The following is a 20,265-nucleotide window of genomic DNA, read 5'->3' as shown; positions in this document are numbered from 1 at the left end:
AATATTGTGACGAGTAGAGAAATGTATAAATTTTTGACGACGGAACAACTTGAATTCCGGAATATTTACTGGCATACGGAAGAATTTTGATTTTTTCATATGAATAGTATACACGTTTTGCGGGAATTGGAGTCTGAAAAATTTTCACCTTCACAAATGTTTTTGCCCCGAATTCATATCAAATTTTTGGCCTTTTTGGTAAATCATGCAATCATGGAGCATATAATTAATTTTTATATTGAAAAACGTATAATGAAAACCTATTGACTTAATTGGTATCGTTACTTTTTTTCCTACTGGAATAATATTATAGCCTCGAATGTAAAACTTTACCTGCAAATTTTTATGTCAGTTTTTCTTAACATCCGTTCAACGGAAGCCTCTCACAAAAAAATCACTAACTAAAATTTTCACGATATGTTAGTTGACATACTACGCGATTTTCTTTGCTCACTGTAGTTGCCAAGTCCAATCCTAAATTTACTGCTATCTGCAATCAGAGAAATTATCGATACTTATGTCCGAAAAACGTTACACTCTTTGCCCTTGTTTGGTCTTCCTGACTCAGTTTAGCCTGGAAAGAGGGCGTATCAGTGCTACATGCAGAGAGCGATGCTCTATGTGGATAGTACATATGCCCTTATATCTATCCGGTTGAGTGTGTCAATCATTTGACAAGATGCTTACATCAACATGTTTATAACGCTGCTAACCATTTGACGAGATGCTAACTTCAGATTGTCACGGAAGCTATTATCTACAACTTCTTCAATAAGCCTTTAATTTAGAAATTTCAAATGAGCTTATAATTCTGACTTTACGAAGATCCTTCATCACAGCAACATATTTGCCGAGATACGGATAATCAAGTGAGAATTTTGTTTTTGAATGGTAGTGAGGTAAAGTTGCTTACTCATGAAGTAAATGATTACTAAAATAGCGCTTCAATACTATAGCGCTCCATGCATAATAAAACCTACAAATATTACTAATTATTCAGATATTATCTCCTGTACTTAGTTATGCGTACGTTTAGGAATAGTCAGACGTCAGGCCGCAGTCGACTTGAACGTCGCCAAGCGAGCATTTCGAGCCCCAGCATCACAGCAGCAAGCGTCATGCCCATCACGAGGCACAGAAATGCAGTGAAAACCTGACACCGGCACAGATAAAGCAATAAATATTTTCAGTCTGTAATACACGTAGTAAATAATCAGAGTAAATAAGCGACATTTAGAAGCTAAATAAGTAAATAAGCAAGATTTAGAAGCTATTTAAATAATTTTCGTTCGAGGTTGTTGCCGAATGGGCCAACCCAGACACAGTTCAATTAAGATATGATATCAAATAATGATGATGTCTTTTAGTGTACGTAACTATATACATCGATAAATTTCGAAAATTGTTCATATCAGAGTGGTGGAAATACCAGCTTGATTGAATAGAACCATGACTGGATATGACTGTGTTGTATGTTATGCATACAAATCGTACATATAGAATTATAATAATTAAATTTACTGATACGAATACTAGAATATTGATAAAAATAATAACCAATAACTTCTAGGTGCACTTGCCTGCTTGTAGCCAACTGACATGTCGAACGTGTCGGGGCACGTGTACGATGGATAATATTTCAGGATAATTTTCTCCAGAATCCCTGACTCTTTCACTTGATTGATGCTGTAAAACGAATTACAAAGTTAGAATTAAATCAAAAAGAGTAAAAAACTCTCAAACGTTAAAAGAAAAATTTTTAGTATAAGAGACGTAAAATTTCGCTAGAAATTTAAAACATACAGAAAGGATACTTATTATGACTAGAATGCGAGTTGTTTTTTGCAGTACGGAATAAAAAATTCATGGTAGAAGAGAAATCAGTGCCATATTTTTACTGTTTAGACATGATAACTGAAATATGATAGGAAAGATAATAGTCATCTTTCTATTAAAACGGCCGAAACGTGCGAGTCCGTTTAAGTTACCTGCGAAATGTGAGTTAACCAAGAGTGTGAAAAACAATAATTATTAATGTTTCTCGGCAATTCTCTTCAGTATTTCTAAAAAAAACAGTCATAACACGTACGCATGAGTGCACTTTTCGCCCAAATTATGAAACGACTTAAATAACTTCTCACAAGTAGCTGAAGAGTGGTACGAAGTGAGATCCTTTCCTGAAAGCGAAAGCCCCGTCGTTGAACATAAGGTCGAGCTTCGAGTTTGCCAGAAGACAACCACCATCGTAACTTGACCGTTGAACCTCATAAGTTGCAAGCACAGCAAAGTATGGGTCACGTAGAGCACTCAACTTGAGGGCCGTAAAGTTCCGACTTTGAGTATCTTTATGAGGCTCCACCAGCTGCTCGTACAGCTTCACGTACGATGGAGACTGGCAGTAAGAGACAACATTATAATACTTTCAAAATTCAGAAATGTGGATGCTATACGAGTTTAGCTCCAACATCCAAGTAGTTTGGTTCCAACATAGCAATCGATTCCGACCTAATTTCAATTGAAGGTTCGACATAAACTTATAGTTTCCACATTTGAGTTTAGTGAATAAAATATTTCTCCACAAGTGGTGAATTATGGTGGTTTTTGGCTTTCAGTTACTAAAAATTTACTGTTCACGCAGATAATCTAGAATTCTATAATTAGTGTTTCTGGAATCAGTCATTCACTAATTAGATCCATTTCTCTGCTTAGATTGTAAATTTTTCATACACTCATGCGCGCCTCTGCTGCGGAAATATTTCTCTCGTAATTGCGTTTTATTTCTCTAGTAAAGGCAGCATTGGCACTGGTGTTGGTTTACTTACAAGGAGCAATTCTTCAGTCACTGATCCTATTTGTATTCCAAGTCTGTAGTCTTTTAGTGCCGCCAGTGTGGAGAACGAGTCGAATGGCAGGGAGTTGTCTGTGACCGTCAGGAAGGATATCAGTGTTGCTGAGTAGGCCGTAAGCAGCAGCAGTCCTACGGTGTAGATCAGCAAAAAGATCGCGCGCAGTGGCATCTGGCGGGGTGAATCTGGAAACCCTGCATGGTAACCCCGAATTCATTACGAAGGAATCCACAGGTGAGGGCAAGAAATTATTAAATGACCATACATTTTGAATGAATTCATAATCTTCGAATTAAAATTCTATATAAAGTTTTGAAAGGTAAAAAGCCTTGAGTATGCATGGTGCCGCCACATATCAGCATGTAAAGTTGTGCAGAAGATGATCAATTCAACAGAACAATTCAATCTCAACGAAAAAAAGCACCAAAATTGATCAGGATTCCTTGACTTACTAAGTAATTATTTGGGAAATATTAAAACGATAGGAGAATATTTTTGCTCCAGTTAGTCACCTGATTACAACTCAATTAATTAATAGACCATAGTGGCAAATGATATACGTTATTGAATACTAATAATGAAAGTTGCAGTACTTTTTACGTTTCTTGATGTGTATTTTTTGGTCGTTTGCAGTTGAATAAATTTTCGAAAGTTCTTTTTTGTTTGCATTTTGGCGTTATTGTTATCTTCATTATAAGACTTCATATGATTAGGGCAGGCAATCATATGATGAGGGGTTGGAGGTAACAAAAGATAGAAAATGAGACATCGTGCCTGACAAAGAATTCCTCAATGAAATCTTTGCTAATGTTTTGTCATTTTAAAGTATATATGCTTGCGAGTGAATTAGTACATATAGTACATATATGTAGTACATATATGTACTAGTAGTACATATATGACGTATATTATTAGAATATCATCTTATATGCTGCCGAGTGAATCATTGCTGAGAGTACATATATGATGTATATAGCAGTATATTATTTGAACATCATGCACCTTGCTGCACAAAGGCGCTCCAGACTACAAGCCAAGCGACGTTCCTCCACTCGATGAGGTTTCGAATTTCTTTAATATTTTTCTCATTTGAAGTACTGAATTTCAGTTCACTAATTGTATCAGTTTTTCCATTTTGTGTGAATGTTTGGTCAACTTTAGCCAGGAGCTTATGCCGAAAATTGGAATTCCGTGAAGAATGACTTAGAACTCGAGGACGTGTCAAATGTTGTCGGTTGGCATCAGAAAAGTGTTGGTTAATTCTGCTCCTGTCGAAATTTTTTGGATTTTTCGGCGAGTCCTTCGTACATATACTATCATCTCGATTTTTAATGATGTTTTTCAAGTTATACGAGCACAAGTGTGAAGCCAAAGCAAAGACCCCGGACAAGACGAAGAATGACACGAAGACCACGTGCCACATGGTGGCGCTGTAGGGCCGAGTATACGCCTGCCACCGCAACGTCGAGCTACTCGGGATCTGCGCGAAGATTCTGTATCTGAGAGGACAAATGATAGAGGTTCATTTTTGTAATTCTCATAGCTCTTAATGTAGCAATGGATTCCCTTGTGGATTTGGAATTTGATTTCAATCATGGTGTATCAATCATGGTGTATTAGTTTACCGCATCAATTATGCAGGAATGATTGACTTAAATGAAAAAAAAAAATGCTCCCGGGGAATCAAAGACGGCAGAATTCCTTACTGGAAACAAAGAATTGTGAAATAGCTCTATTGAAATTAATGGTGTTGGAATGCCTTGCCGGAAATTAAGAATGGTGGCCGAGAAGGAAATAGCCTCCCATCTGGACATGGTCTTGGTGAGGAAAGCGACAGCGATGTCGGCTCGGCGGCTGACCAGGTCGCGGACGAGACCCGTCCAGCTTCCGTTGTCCAGCAGCACTCCAAATTCATCGTCAGCTGGACTGACGACTGAGTATCTGGGCAGACACGCAATAAAATGACATCACCACGGTGGGAGTGAATTTAATTATTATCTTTTGAACAATTGGACTTCATATACCGGATTTTTCTTGTTATCCTTCTGTGATCTGGTACTTTAAACTTCGGGCAAAGGAAATAAAAAATTATTTTCAGTTCAATCTCATGCAGTATTTTCTGAAAGAACCAGAATACATACTAAAATTAAAGTAAAGGAGAGTTTACTAAACATACAGACAAAAAAACAGAATATAATACGTACATGCATACTATCTTTGGATTCAAACTTACATTTTTTCCCATTACAGAGTAGATTTTTTTTCATATCGAATGAATATTATTTTTCTTTTTCGCCAATTAGGTACTTGCTAAATTTTTCGGTAAAATTAATTTTACAAAATCATATTATTTCAGAATATTTTTGATTCGATCATTTCAAGATTATAGTAGACTGAGTGGTTCTATTACTCAAGGAATTCAGAACTAATATATTTATAGTTAACTCACGTGAAATTCATTTTTGTTTTGGCGATCTCGAAAATTTCTCCAAAGACTCCAGACATGACAAAGCGGTCAAGCGATGAGTCGTACGATGAATAATGAGCTTGCGTATTCTGTGGAAAAAATTTAACTCAAAATTGAATGCGTGGAACCAACTTAAGTTTCCTAAAGTCATATGAAGATTAAATTACTTGCAGCATTCTGAAGTAAGAATTACCTGAAAAGTTTATTTTACATGACTTTACGACTAATAATCAAATTTTAATTTATGCATTTAATAGTTCAAAATGTATTTTATTCCTTAGAAATAGATGTTCGAATTTGCATCGATGTTTAAACGAAACAAAAAATACGACTCAGTGCCATTTCCATAGAACGAAATTTCTATTGGAATAACTTGCCAGATTAAAACCCGACTGCAACGGATTGTTAATAAGCAATAAAAAATAGTATTAAATATTTTAACACAGAAGTTTAGCGGGGATTTGCAACATACCGACTGAATGCTCAAAAATGTTTAAATGAGCTTCCTGCAAAGCCACTTAGTTGTTGAACTGGACTAACGTTTATGGAGGTGACGACGAAGTGTATACCCGACATGTCCATCCTGTAGTCATACTTTCTTTCTCTGCTAAACGTTAATGCGTAGGAGACGTCTCTGTACTCCACTTTTTTATCAAAAGGAAGGCCTTCTCGCTCCAGTTCTACGTTATTTCTTTCGTTACATATGTCACTGGGTTCGTTCTGCCCGAATGGTTGTTCGAATGTCCGGCCGTTGTTTCCGTGTTGCTTTCCCAGCGGCTTGGTTTCAAACCAGCCAATCAAGTGTGACTTCTGAGGCAACCCTTTAGCGGTGCTCCAGATGGCGTTGAGAGTAAATCCACGGTCTGCTCTCTCAGGACGGATGACCTCGATGGAAGAATTAAATTTTATATTATCAAGATTAAGTGAGACATAGAACCTGTATTCATGGATATTGTGCCATTCAATAAGAGTGAATGACAAATCAAACAAAATGGTTTGCAGAATAACAAGCAATTTAACACAAGCAAAACAAGAAAATTAATTTTGGAATAGCTTCATTAAAATGAAAACTGAACTAATGTTCTCATTCCATGATCAATATGAGCGAACTCCACGATGAATAAAGTAAAATTATGATCAAAGGTTTAAATTTCAAACGGTTCCATTTAGAATAATATTGTAGAACGCCTTAATTTGATTAGTTTGCGAATTGTCATCGTATTGTGGAACAGTATTGTTGATACTAATAGATAAAATAAAGATGATTAATACAGCAAATGGCTCACCATCGAGTCGAGAGGAATGAAATAATCCTGCGACAAGACATCGTTGTCGTCGAGGTCGACCAGCAGCCAATGACCGGCGAGCCTCGACACCAAGAAGTCGTCGTCATGCCCATACCCTCTCCGAACGAGGGCCTTCAGTTCAATAGAAGTGTTTATTACTTTATTCCTTGACGTTCCCATAAAAAGTGTGGTTTAGATAGACAATTTAATCATGAATAATTTCTCAATAATACAAAAAGTTCGTAAATAAAGACATCAGCGATATAATAATAATATCAAAATCAAGGTTCAACCTATTTGGCCACTAGAAATTGCCTGAGACGGACTTGGGTGGTCTGCTCGATGTCACGGCTATTATTTGTACATTTCGATATTATTCCTCGATTAGCATATAAATTATAGACAATAAAATCTCTTAGAGGCGTGTACCTGATCACCGACATCATTCTCCATAATATCGGACTTGACATTACAGTGAATATCTTTATCCCAAGCTCCGCTGGAATAATTTTAAATCTGACTAGATTTCTTGTAAATTCCTGATATTTTTTTTTTTTTTTCGGTTTTTGGGTTTTGGAAGATCATGAATTTCTTGACTGTTTACTCGTGATTTACTTGCGTAAGGTATTTCTCTTGCAGTCGCCCATTGCAAAGCATCACATGCATGCCAGTCCCGACCACAGCAGCATCCTTCAGTCCAAAGGCATGCTCAGCGGGATCTCCTCCGGTCGGTGCGCAGAGTTTTATATTCACGGGAACGCTTTGGTCGTAATTTTTGTACCACCTCAGTAGAATATCATCATCTGAAAACATTATGCTAGAATTGCTTCATTTGACCCTCAAATTTATGTTAACGGGCTCAATTTAATCTGTCGCCTTTATACACGGAGAAGCATCCTAATATATCATTTATTTATTTGTAAATATAATTAAGTGAATTTATACTTGATGAGTGTTTCCAGTTACTTTATAATAATCAATCAGCTTCAATTCTCTGCAGAATCTAAATTACAGCAAAAAATTCGATTTCAATGCAGTTTAAATTTTCCTTGAACGGACAATATAAATAAAAATGTTGATAAAATATCGAAATTGATTAGTCATTTATTTACGCAGGATTAATAAATCCAACTGATATCAGGAAGTATTGTTGCAAAAAATTGAAATTGAATTTAAGCTACCATGATTACCCTCAAGATCCCAGTAGACGGTGATGTAGTCGAGGTTTCTAGAAGCCACGTAATGTTCACTCAACTTCAATATCACATTAAGATCTTCACGCCTGATTTGCCCAGCGGTGCCTTGTTCAGAATATAATGTCCTTGGAGACCGTGTCATGAGATCTTCATTGTTTGTTGTGTATTTCACATATGATATGGAATTTAAACACGCGTTTGTTTGATTGTTTCCACTTACTTGCACTGTAATTACGTCCGAGAAAAGAGTTAATATCGAGTATATTAATTTTGAATTGTAGGAGCGATTCATTGCGTTGAACTGATCATCCGGTAGGTCAAGCCTTTACTAGAACAACATCGGCCTGTCAGGCCTGTACGGAAACAACATAGTCGATAGTCGTTGAATACAAGGATAGCATTTTTAACCGATTATGGTACTCTTTCACTTAACTCGCATACTACAACTCACTTGAAACTCTATTTAAAAAAATTATGTTTAGAATCTTCACACTGTTGAAAGAAATTTTATTCAAGGCAATAAAATTCCAGAATAAACCATGGCGCGAGATTCAACTTTGGCACATTTAACAACTATACAGCGATGAGATGTTATGGAATCATTACATCGTTCGATGAGTCTCAAGTTTTGCACTTTCCCGTGAATTTTCTCTGTTCCAGTGGCCGTAAACGAGGAAATATTAGAGTAAAAAATCCTCAACATGTAACAGATTGAGACCCTTTTTCCCAAAAAAGGTAAATATACGCTGTAATGTGAAATTTTTCTGAACTTCGATGACGAAACCAGAGGCTTATTATAGCGTCGTCTTGACGTGAAGATTTACTCGACAATGCAATGCAAACCTTAAGAGTCGAGACGGAAAAATTTTCCTTTGATTTTCTCCGGTTCCCTTTTCCGCTAAATTTTTTGCTTCTGAGGTTGAAATACGGAACGCTGTATTTAATATTTCCTGCCCTTATCTAGTAAAGAGGATTGATAATGAATGAATTTTGATCAACAGAAGCTTAATTTTTTGGAAATCACTCAGATTTTTTATGAATTTCAAGTTCCATACAGTTTTCAAAATCGGAAAACTGTATGGAATGAAAAACTCGAATTGTGCATTCAATGTAGCTGATTTATAATTATAAAATGCTTTCGAAGTCTATTATAGAAAGGATATGTAAGGCAACATTCAATGGAAAAATATGAGTTATTTAAAGGTCTTGAATAAAGTTGGAGTCCTTCCCTCGCTGACTGCCAAAACTGACTGTCGTAGAGACGGAGACTCGAGTCCGTGGATACGATGAATGATGACACAGTGGCAGTAAAGAAACATCGTTGAGCAGCTCCCTATTTATCATGGACTGAGGGAAGCTTGCAATTTGCTGCAGCTATGAGTTTTCTTTGATAACCAATATTTTTATATGATTTAAGGTCTTTAAAGATCTTAAATCACCGTGCGTACAATGCAAAACTGCCAATTTCACATAAATAAGTTTCAGCGCTAAATCCTAGATCTGGGCACAAGTTTCTTTTCAAAATTACTGGAGAAACGACATATAGACTTGCCGGAGGTATTTTGATACAGAATTTATGAAGATTAAGTTAAAATTGACTGTTACTACGGACAATCCAATTAAATTTTTGTCAGCTGTTATTTTTTTGTGAGTTCCGTATGCATCAAACTACAGAAGATTTTTCATCAATATACAGCTGACCTAGTATCACTTCAGGAAGCGATTTCATATTAATGATGATTTGTCATATCGTCTTTACGGAATCTTAACGAAACATTCAACTCCATCCGAACAGAAAAATCTTAACTTTGCACATGTCATGGCACGAATTCAGCTGTCGTAAATGTTAGAATTTATCGAGAATGGAAGCAAAATGTGTATATTTCTAGTAATTGATTTGATGAACTTCCACTTAGAGTGAGTTTCGTATTCATAAAATGAAGGTAATGAACAGTGCATATATCATAAAGCAACGTTCTCCTATCATATCGCACAAGGTAAAAATCGTACGAAAAAGAAATGGTTTGGCAGCCTTAAAATTGTCCTCATACGAAGTATTGTCCATTTTGTTCTAAGTATTATAAGACGATATGGATTCAGCCTAGCCTCTTTAGCTGTCTACTTAATATTGCTTAGGGTCCGGCATAACCAATAATGCTCGAGTTAGAATTGGGCTTTTTTTGTGAACCATAAATGCGATGTTCACATCATCAGTCTTGTGGTGAGATGGATAACATTTAGGAGCGGATCGTACACTTTACCATTGCTGAAATTATGACAGGCTGTTCCTGCAAGGGTGAGGATATATGACTAACCCGAATCTTATATAAGTGATGATAGGGCAAAAGGTCCTTATAAATGCAACTATATTCTCTCTGTGATGGCCGACGACCGGCCGTCATGAATTCTCTTTTAGTCCCTGAAAACGATATCGAACTTGGCCCGTATAAGACAGCCAAATGACCGCTGATGAGTCGCAGGTTATTACGACAAATTGAGACAGACTGAGACGTGTAGCCGCAGAGGAGCTGCTAACGGCCCTACAATCAAGCTCTTCGTCATCGTTATTGTCACTATGCACAGAAAGCTAACTGTCTCCATCACAAAGATCCTTTGTTAGAGCCTGTCATGTCTGAACGTTGTATCGAACGCGCAATTGAAAGGAGCATAGAAGATGGCATACGATCATATTCATTCCGCTTCCCAGTTAGTTGAGTTTCGTTATTTTAGAATTGTGGAGATGATCGATCTAGCGACATTATGCCATCGTTAAACGAAACTTGAGGGTAAAGCAGATGATTAATTGTATTTACTCTCTTTATGAGAAGGTAATATTTCTGCAATCTTGGTTAATGCTCACCGACATATTTCAATGTAAAATTCAAACACGACTCCTTTTTTTATTGATAATCCGAAGACATGAAACCTCAATTAACCTCATATAGTAAAACTTTAATTTTATGATTTGAGTGTTATATATTTTGTGTGAATCACGACCATAACATAAAAAATTCTATAAATCCTATATCATTTTTGATTATAGGTGTGGCGCTTGTGGCGAGTTAATTCGGCAATTTAATTTAAAATTGTAATGGAAAATGAAATTAATGAAAATTCTGAACATTCAAACCTGGCTTAAATTTCATTGGAATCAAGTTTTCATTTTAAAGTTGAAGATTAATATGCAAGAGATTACACTGTAGGCAAGCAATATGTTCCTCTTCATTTGACTTTCATACAATGAATGACTCAATACTTGTAACCCTAAGCGTAAGATTTGATAGTTCATTCCAGCATCAAATGATCATGAACTAATTACGTCGAAAAAATAATGAAGAAATTAATCAAAGAATTAATATTGTTCTCTCTTTATTAATAGTACCGGCCATTACAGTCGCGCATGAGATACAATTGTAAACCTATTATAATTAATAGTTATGGCACTTATCGTCTAACAAGCGCAGATAATTTATTTGTTATTTATTTCTTTTTATTTCTTGATAACGGGGGGGTTTGAAGCTGATTACAATGTTCAAAACCGTTTACCATGATTATCACCGGGACCAATGATTCTGATAATCATGATCAACGTCGTCCCCCATAATTAATCATCACGAGGACGATTGGCGCAGATATTTATAATCTAACCAAAAAAAGTCATGAATATGATGACAAATAAAACCTATAGGGTGAAGTTCATCATCGATGCAATTAAACCGCTGCTGCCAACGATGCCGCAATTTGTTCCGCTATTCAGTTTATGGCTCTCAGTTATTAATTGTAAACGTCAAACAGGTAAGTTTGCGAATTATTCATACCGTTTTCCTAGAATGATTGATGAATTATAATATGTATGAAAGTTGATGCCTATATTGATTTATGTAGAATTTTTAATTTAAATTTTATCCAAAGTTGAATGTTTCAAGATGATGTAGAGATGACTTACCTGTAAAACTATTGTCGAAATTAATGCTCGTCATAAATTTGGATCTCAATTAGTTTAATAGAAATCACATAAAGGTTCTCCTTGCAGTAACAGAGATAGTGAACAGTAATGAAATTTCTATTATTAAGTCAAGCACGCAGAGTAATACGTGCATACGTACCGCAAAAATATTAATTGCGTTGTTTGTCCTCATAAACATTACAGGCTTTGCATTTGCAATTCTTTCACACGTTTATATTCGGATAACAGCAAACCAACATAGTATATAACGCAATTTCCTCTTCATTTGTTGAGCTTGATAGAAAATCCCTGTGTGAAAATAATACATTTTACTTATCCTTTATTTTTTCACTCTACCGATGAGGGCCCATGCATCGTAGAAAAATCCCGTTATTTTAAACGACATCAAGAGTTAATGAGCGATACACAAATTTATTTTTTCACATATTACCCGGAAGAAACTAACCTTTTTTTTTTCTTGATACGATAACTATCCACATATTGACCCGTCAATATTAGCCTGACATTAACAAATTGTTTGAAACTTGTAGACTCAATAGAAAACAAAACCCGGTGTCAGAGGCTGTTGTTAGCCTGTCGGTTTGAAACAAATAAGCGGCATATTACTTCAGTTTGGGTTTATTCGTGCCTGAACAGTTACTCCAACGGTCCAACCAATCATTACCCGCTGAAGTCAGTTCAACTATCCTACCGAAAAGATTGCTCACTGCCAGAAGAAAATGACATTAATTATATAACGGTCGAATCAAATTCCAGATATCTCGCAGACAACTGTAATGTAATCAATCATAGCTTGCTTATCGGTGACCGTAAAACAGATCATTTTTATCGTTTTTCATGTCATGAATTTGCTATTCCAATAACGACGCTAATAGTAAATGAACACCTGAGAAATTTAGTAATGGAACAACAGTATGATATAATTCAAGTTTAACTAAAAATTTCGGCATAAATTTGATAAGAAACGTACAACTCAGAGCAATCATCATTCAATTATGCTAATTTGCATTAACCTTAATTCTTGCAAAGCCGCAGAAAAATAAGACGCATCAATTTTATTGCAGTTAATTATTTTCATGTTCTATCTTCCGACGAATAAGTAGGAATCTCGAATTAATTGGCCCGGCAGATTAATATGTAATTACTGAATTCGCGGGAATATTCCCTGCCATAACAAATTTAGATAATGGGAAGTAGGCAGGCGATGTGTTGGAAAAGCGGATGCAATTATGTAAGACTAAGAATTAAATATTGAACGTCACCTCGTATTAAATATTTCCTAATTCAATTTATAATTTAAATGCTTCTTGCAGCTATTCATTACTCATACACGCAATACGTTACATTTTAACGTATTGCCTGGACAATAAGATTTAATGTAATTTGATTATATCTTGTAGAGGAGGGAAGTGCAACTTTTATGCCTTTTATATTGATCATTTTTTAATCAAACGGCTTTAGACTTCCGTGCGATGTTGCGGAATAGTAGCTCTTTAGGATCACTCGATCTGCGCCACCATACGAGACAGGTGTGTACTGTGCACGGGATAATTTGATATTTTTAAATAGGACCATTATTGTGTACTTCATTGTGACCTAGAATATATTAGTGTGATGTCAACCCGTATAGCTGTAGGTGTGAAAAGTTCTTCTTAGTTATTATGATTTAGTTTTAGACATGATCCATTGTGTACGTTTAGTGTCTGGATTAGTTTTGTTTCACACAGAGAGACAAGTCTTGATCCGAAGTCGTGACCCAAATCTTCCACTTACACTCACTCTGTTTATCTTATCGTCGTTGTTGAATGAAAGTTTCGCACTTGATTGTCCTTATTCTTCTGTCGGTTTCTATATATGTTGATTTGCAAGAAGTGTAACGAACCGTGTTTGGGTTATTGCGGATTGAACAAAGTCTCGTGTTGCGCCCAGTTGGCACTGGTCCCGTAACAACCTTCTTCAAAGTTAGCACACGGTCAAATTCTTTTAGGGTAATCATATATCACGATCGATCTATTATAACTTGTATCTTGCTGATAACGATGGGGTGCATGCCTGAGGCCAGCTATGCTAAAATTCACACCTAGTTCATATTCCTTTCCGTAGGTAAGAACGCTAGAGGGCATTACAGCCAATGAAGTCAATTGCTAATAAAACCATAGCGCCGGATGTCCAAAGCCAAAACTTTAAAGCTCGCTAAAGGTAAGCATGGCCATACTGCAGCTGGCCAAACCTCTTCCGGCCTAACTTACACTAGTTGGAAACTCGCAACATTTCTCCACCCTAAACGAAGCTGAGCGGACCTAACCTAACCTAATTGGCTGCAGATGTTAGAAAGGCGGTCCAAGTGACAGGTCCAGTGAAAGGCAGGATGTTAGAAAGGCTCCGGTTCATGCCCTGGGATTTTATATGGCTTGCCTAAAATTCGTAAGTCTGATTTTGCCACAAAGTTTCAATTCCGACCAATTTTTGCCGCATGTAATACTCCTAGTTTTAAGCTGGCTAAATTTCTAGTTCCTGTCTTAAACTGTCTTACAACTAACCAGTATACAGTAGACAATTCTTATACTTTTGTTGACCGCTTGAAAGATTTTACTGATGTTCATCCGAATCGACACTTCAGCGAACTCGCCTGCGAGCTCGCATGCAAAACCTAACTTAATTTTCAACTGTGGCACGCATAACTCCGTCGATAATGGACGGATTTTCTTCAAATTTGAAATATAAGTAGATAATATCAGTACGCTGCGGAGGCTATTTTTTTCAAATTTTTTCATCAATAATCCGGCCGTAAATTCGTCCGAGACGTCTCCATGGCGAGATAGCGCAAAACTGAGCTAACTACTCAGATAAGTCGGCACCGTGTGGACGCTCTAAAAATTGTAACGATTTTATTCCGACTTAGAACTGTGCAGACAAATCGTTGTGAAAACTGAGCGTGTAAACCGGACTTAAGACTGAACATATGCTCCTGCACGGCTTCATCTCGTCTGTTTTTGAAGGTGTTCATACTCGGAGCGTCAACGATGCTATCAGGGAGGCTGTTCCACATGTCGGTGACTGGAAGCGAGAGAAATGTTGCCGCATGGATGTGTTCCAACGCAGTTTTTTTAGTTTATAGCCGTGGCCCCTGGTGTTGGTTCTTGTTTCAAATACTAGTAATCCTTCTGGGACCTTGTATTAGCCATGAGTATACTTGTATGCTTCAATGAGGTCCCCACGCAGACGTCGATAACTGAGGCTTGGAAGCTTCATAATCTTTAATCTTTCCTCATATGACTTGCCTTTCAAGCCTGGAACTAACTATTACGACTTCGTATAACGTACTTTATTTGTTATTCAGAAGAAAAAAAAATTTGGGGGTAAACTTCGTGGAATCAACTGGTGGCGCTGATTTTATTATAATTAAATAGCCACGGAACTAGTTGCTGTTTTGTAAAACTGCAGCCTTAAAATGAAGCCTTGTCCCAGTAAGGATATGACAATTCACTTCTAGGTCGACTTTTGTTTTTGTCTCTGATTAGTAATCAGAATGATGATGCTCTACAAAAAATATAAGCAATACTAGAACTACAAGGGGAGCGCAACCGTGCACCACAAATTTTTTACACCAATAAGCCCTGAATCGAACGCCTTGGATCTTTCCAGACATCCACCAATCAGCCGTGAATGGAATCTGCTATCCGTAACCGATCATTGACATCCTTCTGCTTTGAATATTTGAGCTTCACACCCCCCAGACTGGAGGGGGCCATTCATCATCAGGGGACACGGCACCAGCAGAAAGACCATTTAGATTTATTTTACGATTCTGATGCTTAGATTTGCCTGTCACAGCTCCGTTCCCCGGAGTGGAGCTCTCCATTTCTGCCTCCTTTTCCTATTGCTCCCTCTTCTCTTCCTCTCCTCTTTGTGACCAGTGCGAGCTTATTAAAAAAAACAGGGAAACACAGTCAATCCTACTCTTCTACGACTACTCAAAGCCTACCTAAATTTCCGACTCACCAACGGACTAAATTTCAGAAAAAAATAGTACCAAAATTATTGAGACTGCTTAGTTTTGACAGATTGCTCCCTTGCCGTCGACCGTCGTCCTGAGCTTGCCGGTTGAACGCTGTCAGACCTCACAGACCGTCTTATCACTTCCACGGTTAAATCGAGACTCCTGAATGCCGAGAACAAGCCTTCCACGATCGCCATCAGAGTGCGCACGCCGCACGTGAAGCATGGCATTACATTTGCTGCAGTGAGCTAGAATAGAATAGAAATGTCGGCATTGAAGAAATAGGCCCATGGCCTGTTGCCGATTCTTGAACTATTCGTGACTTGATTCACAAGAGATCCGGCCTGTGGAACCCGATCTTTCCATAACTGACGATTGATTGAGATAGCTGCTGTACTTATCGCCTGGTCCGTAATTTGCTAGGCATTTTAAAGGCCGGTCCACACGCTCAGTTTTCACAACGATTTGTCTTCGCAGTTTTAAGTCGGAATGAAATCGATGCAATTTTTAGAGCGTCCACACGGTGCCGACTCATGGTTGAACTATATAAGGTTGACCCACGAGAACTATCAACCTTATAACTATATAAGGTTGACCTTCTATTCTTCTATTCTAAGTTCCGCCTTTCAGTTCAGCTTTCTTGTTGCGTCACTGAGATCGAGAAACGTAAACAAACCCGTCATTCCCATGACGGATTGGTTGACTGGTTTGAACGAATTTCGCTGATTGGTTAATGCCCGTGACGTCACTGATATCAGTGACGTCACATGCGAAAAAAATCTCCATCCGCGAAAATGAGCTTCTCATGGGTCAACCTTATACAAGTTTAACCATGGTGCCGACTTATCTGAGTAGTTTGCTCATTTTTGCACAATCTCGCCATGGAGACGTCTCGGACAAATTTGCGGCCGGTCTCCCCAAATTCGGTGAGCATGAAATATCTCCCAAAGTAATGAACGTAGCTCGATAAAACTTGGTACACGTATTCATTAGGACTTAACGGTAATGTTTAGCTCGTTAATATGTTTAGAATTTCACCCTCATTCGTGAGTTATATGACGATACGTGCCGAAATTTGCAGTGAGCATGACATATCTTCTTAACTACTGTACAGATTTGAACGAAACTTTGAATATAGAAACCTAACCTCTCAACGGCGATGTTTAGCTCGTGACAATTTTTTAGATTAGATAAAGCCGTATAACTCGCAAACGATGGCAAAATCGAACAAAATTGTCACGTGCTAAACATCACCGTTAGGTCCTAATAAATACGTGTACTAAGTTTTATCGAGCTAATTCATTACTTTGGGAGATATTCCATGCTCACCGAATTTGTGGAGACCGGCCGCAAGTCCGGCCGTAAATTCGTCCGAGACGTCTCCATGGCGAGATAGCGCAAAACTGAGCTAACTACTCAGATAAGTCGGCACCGTGTGGACGCTCTAAAAATTGTAACGATTTTATTCCGACTTAGAACTGTGCAGACAAATCGTTGTGAAAACTGAGCGTGTAAACCGGACTTAAGACTGAACATATGCTCCTGCACGGCTTCATCTCGTCTGTTTTTGAAGGTGTTCATACTCGGAGCGTCAACGATGCTATCAGGGAGGCTGTTCCACATGTCGGTGACTGGAAGAGAGAAGAAATGTTGTCGCATGGATGTGTTCCAACGCTGTTTTTTTAGTTTATAGCCGTGGCCCCTGGTGTTGGTTCTTGTTTCAAATTCTAGTAATCCTTCTGGGACCTTGTATAAGCCATGAGTATATTTGTATATCTGTCTCTTATACACATCTAGATGTGTATAAGAGACAGGTCTGGTGGCTTTCGGCTGCCTATATGATTTTCCAGAAGTGTTGAAGGCTACGTTCCGGAGGGCAGGAGTCATGATAGTCCATTACATCCAGGGCAGTGGTGGTCTTCGGCAGGCTTCCCACTACAAGCATGTGCAGAAATTAGGAAGAGGAAGATAAACTCTTTCCGTGGCTTACTCATCTAGTGAAGGGAAAGAAGTATTACACTGTCACTGTTATAAAGGAAGGGAAAAATGCCAAAGTAATCAAACGCAAGAAAACAAAAGTGTCAGAATGTTTCAAACAGAGGGAAAAAATAACGTTTTCAATTTGGCTAATTATTCGTCAAGTCAGATAAACGAATGGTAAAAATGATAAAAAAAAGTACATTTCTTTTTCTAGCTAACGTTTCTAACGAATAGTTGCACAAAATTAAAGGGAGGGAGGGTATATCCTAAAATTGTCGGATTTGGCTTTTCCGGTTTTTAGTCTCATCTTAAAGCTGACATTCTGCCCTGTCCAACGGTACCATTGCCATCTCTGTACGTTGATTTATGCTTTCACGACAGATCATGAAAGGGGGGCGGGTGGGGGAGTTCTTTAACAAATTAGATAGGAGCTAATTCGCTGCCCAGCACTATAAATACAGTGTTTACTTGAGGTGCAGCTCATTAACCCGCCTGGCGTTGTATGAGGAGGTGCGCATGTAATCGCTTCCACCATCCTTGAGTGGAATCAAGCTCCAGAAACGTTTAGTTTCGTATCCTTGCTACATTGAGTGCATATTGCGAGGCGGGCGGGACTTTGTCGCGCTCTCCTGAACATTCACAGTTATTGGCCCGTATCCTAAATAGGGCACTAGCATCACTAAGCGACACTAAACATTGTAGAGCTACTTCGAAGTGCTTAGTGTCTGTGACGTATTTAGCATACCAACAGGATACTTCGTAGTGCGTAGTGCTACTTCGTAGTGCTAGTGCCCTATTTAGGATACGGGCCATTGTCACGGAAAACCTATCTCCTAGAGTTTTGAAGCTACAGCAATGAGACATAAACCATTCGACTTGTTAAGACCATACCTATTGAGTGACGAAGCCCCTTTTTTGATTTGTGCATAGTTTGGATTCAAAATGGGGGGGGGGGGGGGGGGGAAAATTTGAGGAAAATGAGAAGAAAACGGAAAAATGCGTGTAAAAAAACTAAGGTTAAAATAAAAAATCGGGCTTCGTTGTTCGATTGATATGGTCTTTACGCATCGAATGATATGCGTCTCAATATTGTAGCTTGAAACCCCCTAGGAGGAGATAGATTTCTACAGTACCCCCTTTTTTGTCCGTTTTCTATGAATTTTACGTTTTCTATTAATTTTTCCGAAAAAGTCTCACGAACAAAATTTTCTTGTATATTGGTTTTACATATCTGTGTGAAGTTTCAGAAAGATCCGTCAGTAAATGTGGAAGTTTTTCAAATGTGGAAGCATACCCCCCCCCGGCCCTTAAGGTATTAGTCTGTTTTCGATAAAATACAATTCTTGGTATATTTCCGGTATTTTGAGACAGGCAATATGATATTCTCGCAGAGAAATAGTTGGCATCATTGGCGTCATGTTAGATTCCGGTTTGATCTGCGGTGGAAAATATTCACATGAGCAATCAAGGTATGCACATGAGCAATCTGTAATGAAGTTTTCAGGTATCGGACAAATTTACGACCGATATCGCGGCCGGTCTTATGGCCAATCTCCAAATTCAGTGACCAAGGAATATCTCCCTATCTCCCAAACTAATGAACGGAGCTTGATGAAACTTGGTACATGTATTCATCAGGATCAAACAGTGATGTTTAGCTTGAGAAATTTTCCTCCATTTCACCTCCATTCTTGAATAATGCGGCGATTCAGGTTGAAATATGTAGCGACCAAGAAATTTCTTTTAAACTACTGAACGAAAGGTTGAAATAAATTCTTATCAAATTTGATTAATATTCTATTAAATTTTTGTGACATATTTCAGTAGCAATATTTTTTCATCCACCAGTTACCGGTGTACATATACGGCCTCATGTTACTGAAAAGGCAGCATCGAACAGTGCTTGACATTGAACTGTAACTGTAGCTCAATTTAGCGAACCGGGTTCTCATTGTTGCACGGCGCGAGGATGAAATTTTTACGGAAATACTCCTGCGACTAAACAAAATTCATTTGTTTAGTGGTCTCAATGCAAGGAAGTATGAACATAAATTCTTCAATGCATACTTAACACGCTAGGTGCGGTGGGTCGTACCACCGGTATGAAATACGCCCTGAATACGGCATAGCCACACTTGACGTGATTAATATGTAACCTTGTGATGAGTTTAGGACTTCGTAGTCCACGGTCACTCTGATGCGCCGCCTTCGTCGTCCTCCGTCTCAGAGTCGTTGCTTATAGGCAGGTCACCCCGCCCTCGGGTCCCGGATGTATCGTTGGACGTGTTCCGTCTATTTGCCCTCCTTTGGGCCAGCTGATGCAAGATGCTGTTGCTTAACAGCATCTTAACAAGATACTGTGTTGCAAGATGCTGTTGCTGACGTAGCTAGTCAGTATTAACATGTATATTTACCTACTGTCACTCGCAGGAGGTATTTGAATATACTGTTTTGCAATCTAAAAAAATTATAAGTAAAAGGGATATTAGGTAAATGTTTGAATTGATTCTTTTGATCTCTTAG

General features: G+C 38.0%; 1 protein-coding gene across 1 annotated transcript; it reads right to left on the bottom strand.

The window, feature by feature from the left end:
- Positions 1-1,042: 1,042 nt before the first annotated feature.
- On the bottom strand, positions 1,043-6,092 carry LOC108679038 (glutamate receptor ionotropic, kainate glr-3). The gene is made up of 9 exons (XM_047879604.1): positions 5,854-6,092; positions 5,296-5,402; positions 4,611-4,787; positions 4,228-4,345; positions 3,849-4,014; positions 2,823-3,040; positions 2,142-2,392; positions 1,581-1,686; positions 1,043-1,153 (listed from the first exon to the last, which is right to left on the bottom strand). The coding sequence occupies exons 1-9, from the start codon at positions 5,893-5,895 to the stop codon at positions 1,043-1,045; spliced, it is 1,296 nt and encodes a 431-aa protein (XP_047735560.1). The 5' UTR covers positions 5,896-6,092.
- Positions 6,093-20,265: the final 14,173 nt, after the last annotated feature.

This window comes from Hyalella azteca, unplaced genomic scaffold (assembly GCF_000764305.2).
Source record: "Hyalella azteca isolate HAZT.00-mixed unplaced genomic scaffold, Hazt_2.0.2 contig3397, whole genome shotgun sequence".
Taxonomy (NCBI): domain Eukaryota; kingdom Metazoa; phylum Arthropoda; class Malacostraca; order Amphipoda; family Hyalellidae; genus Hyalella; species Hyalella azteca.
Note: the sequence above shows the minus strand (reverse complement) of the source record. Positions and strands in the feature narration are given on the sequence as shown.

Bases quoted from the DNA above. Each gene is read 5' to 3' on its own strand.
- LOC108679038 (XM_047879604.1), bottom strand. From the start codon at position 5,895: ATGGACATGTCGGGTATACACTTCGTCGTCACCTCCATAAAC. The intron at 4,015-4,227 runs GTCTTTGCTTTG...TTTCGGCATAAG, and splicing joins CATTCTTCGTCTTGTCCGGG to CTCCTGGCTAAAGTTGACCA. The intron at 1,687-2,141 runs GTGAGAAGTTAT...TTCGTTTTACAG, and splicing joins GTACCACTCTTCAGCTACTT to CATCAATCAAGTGAAAGAGT.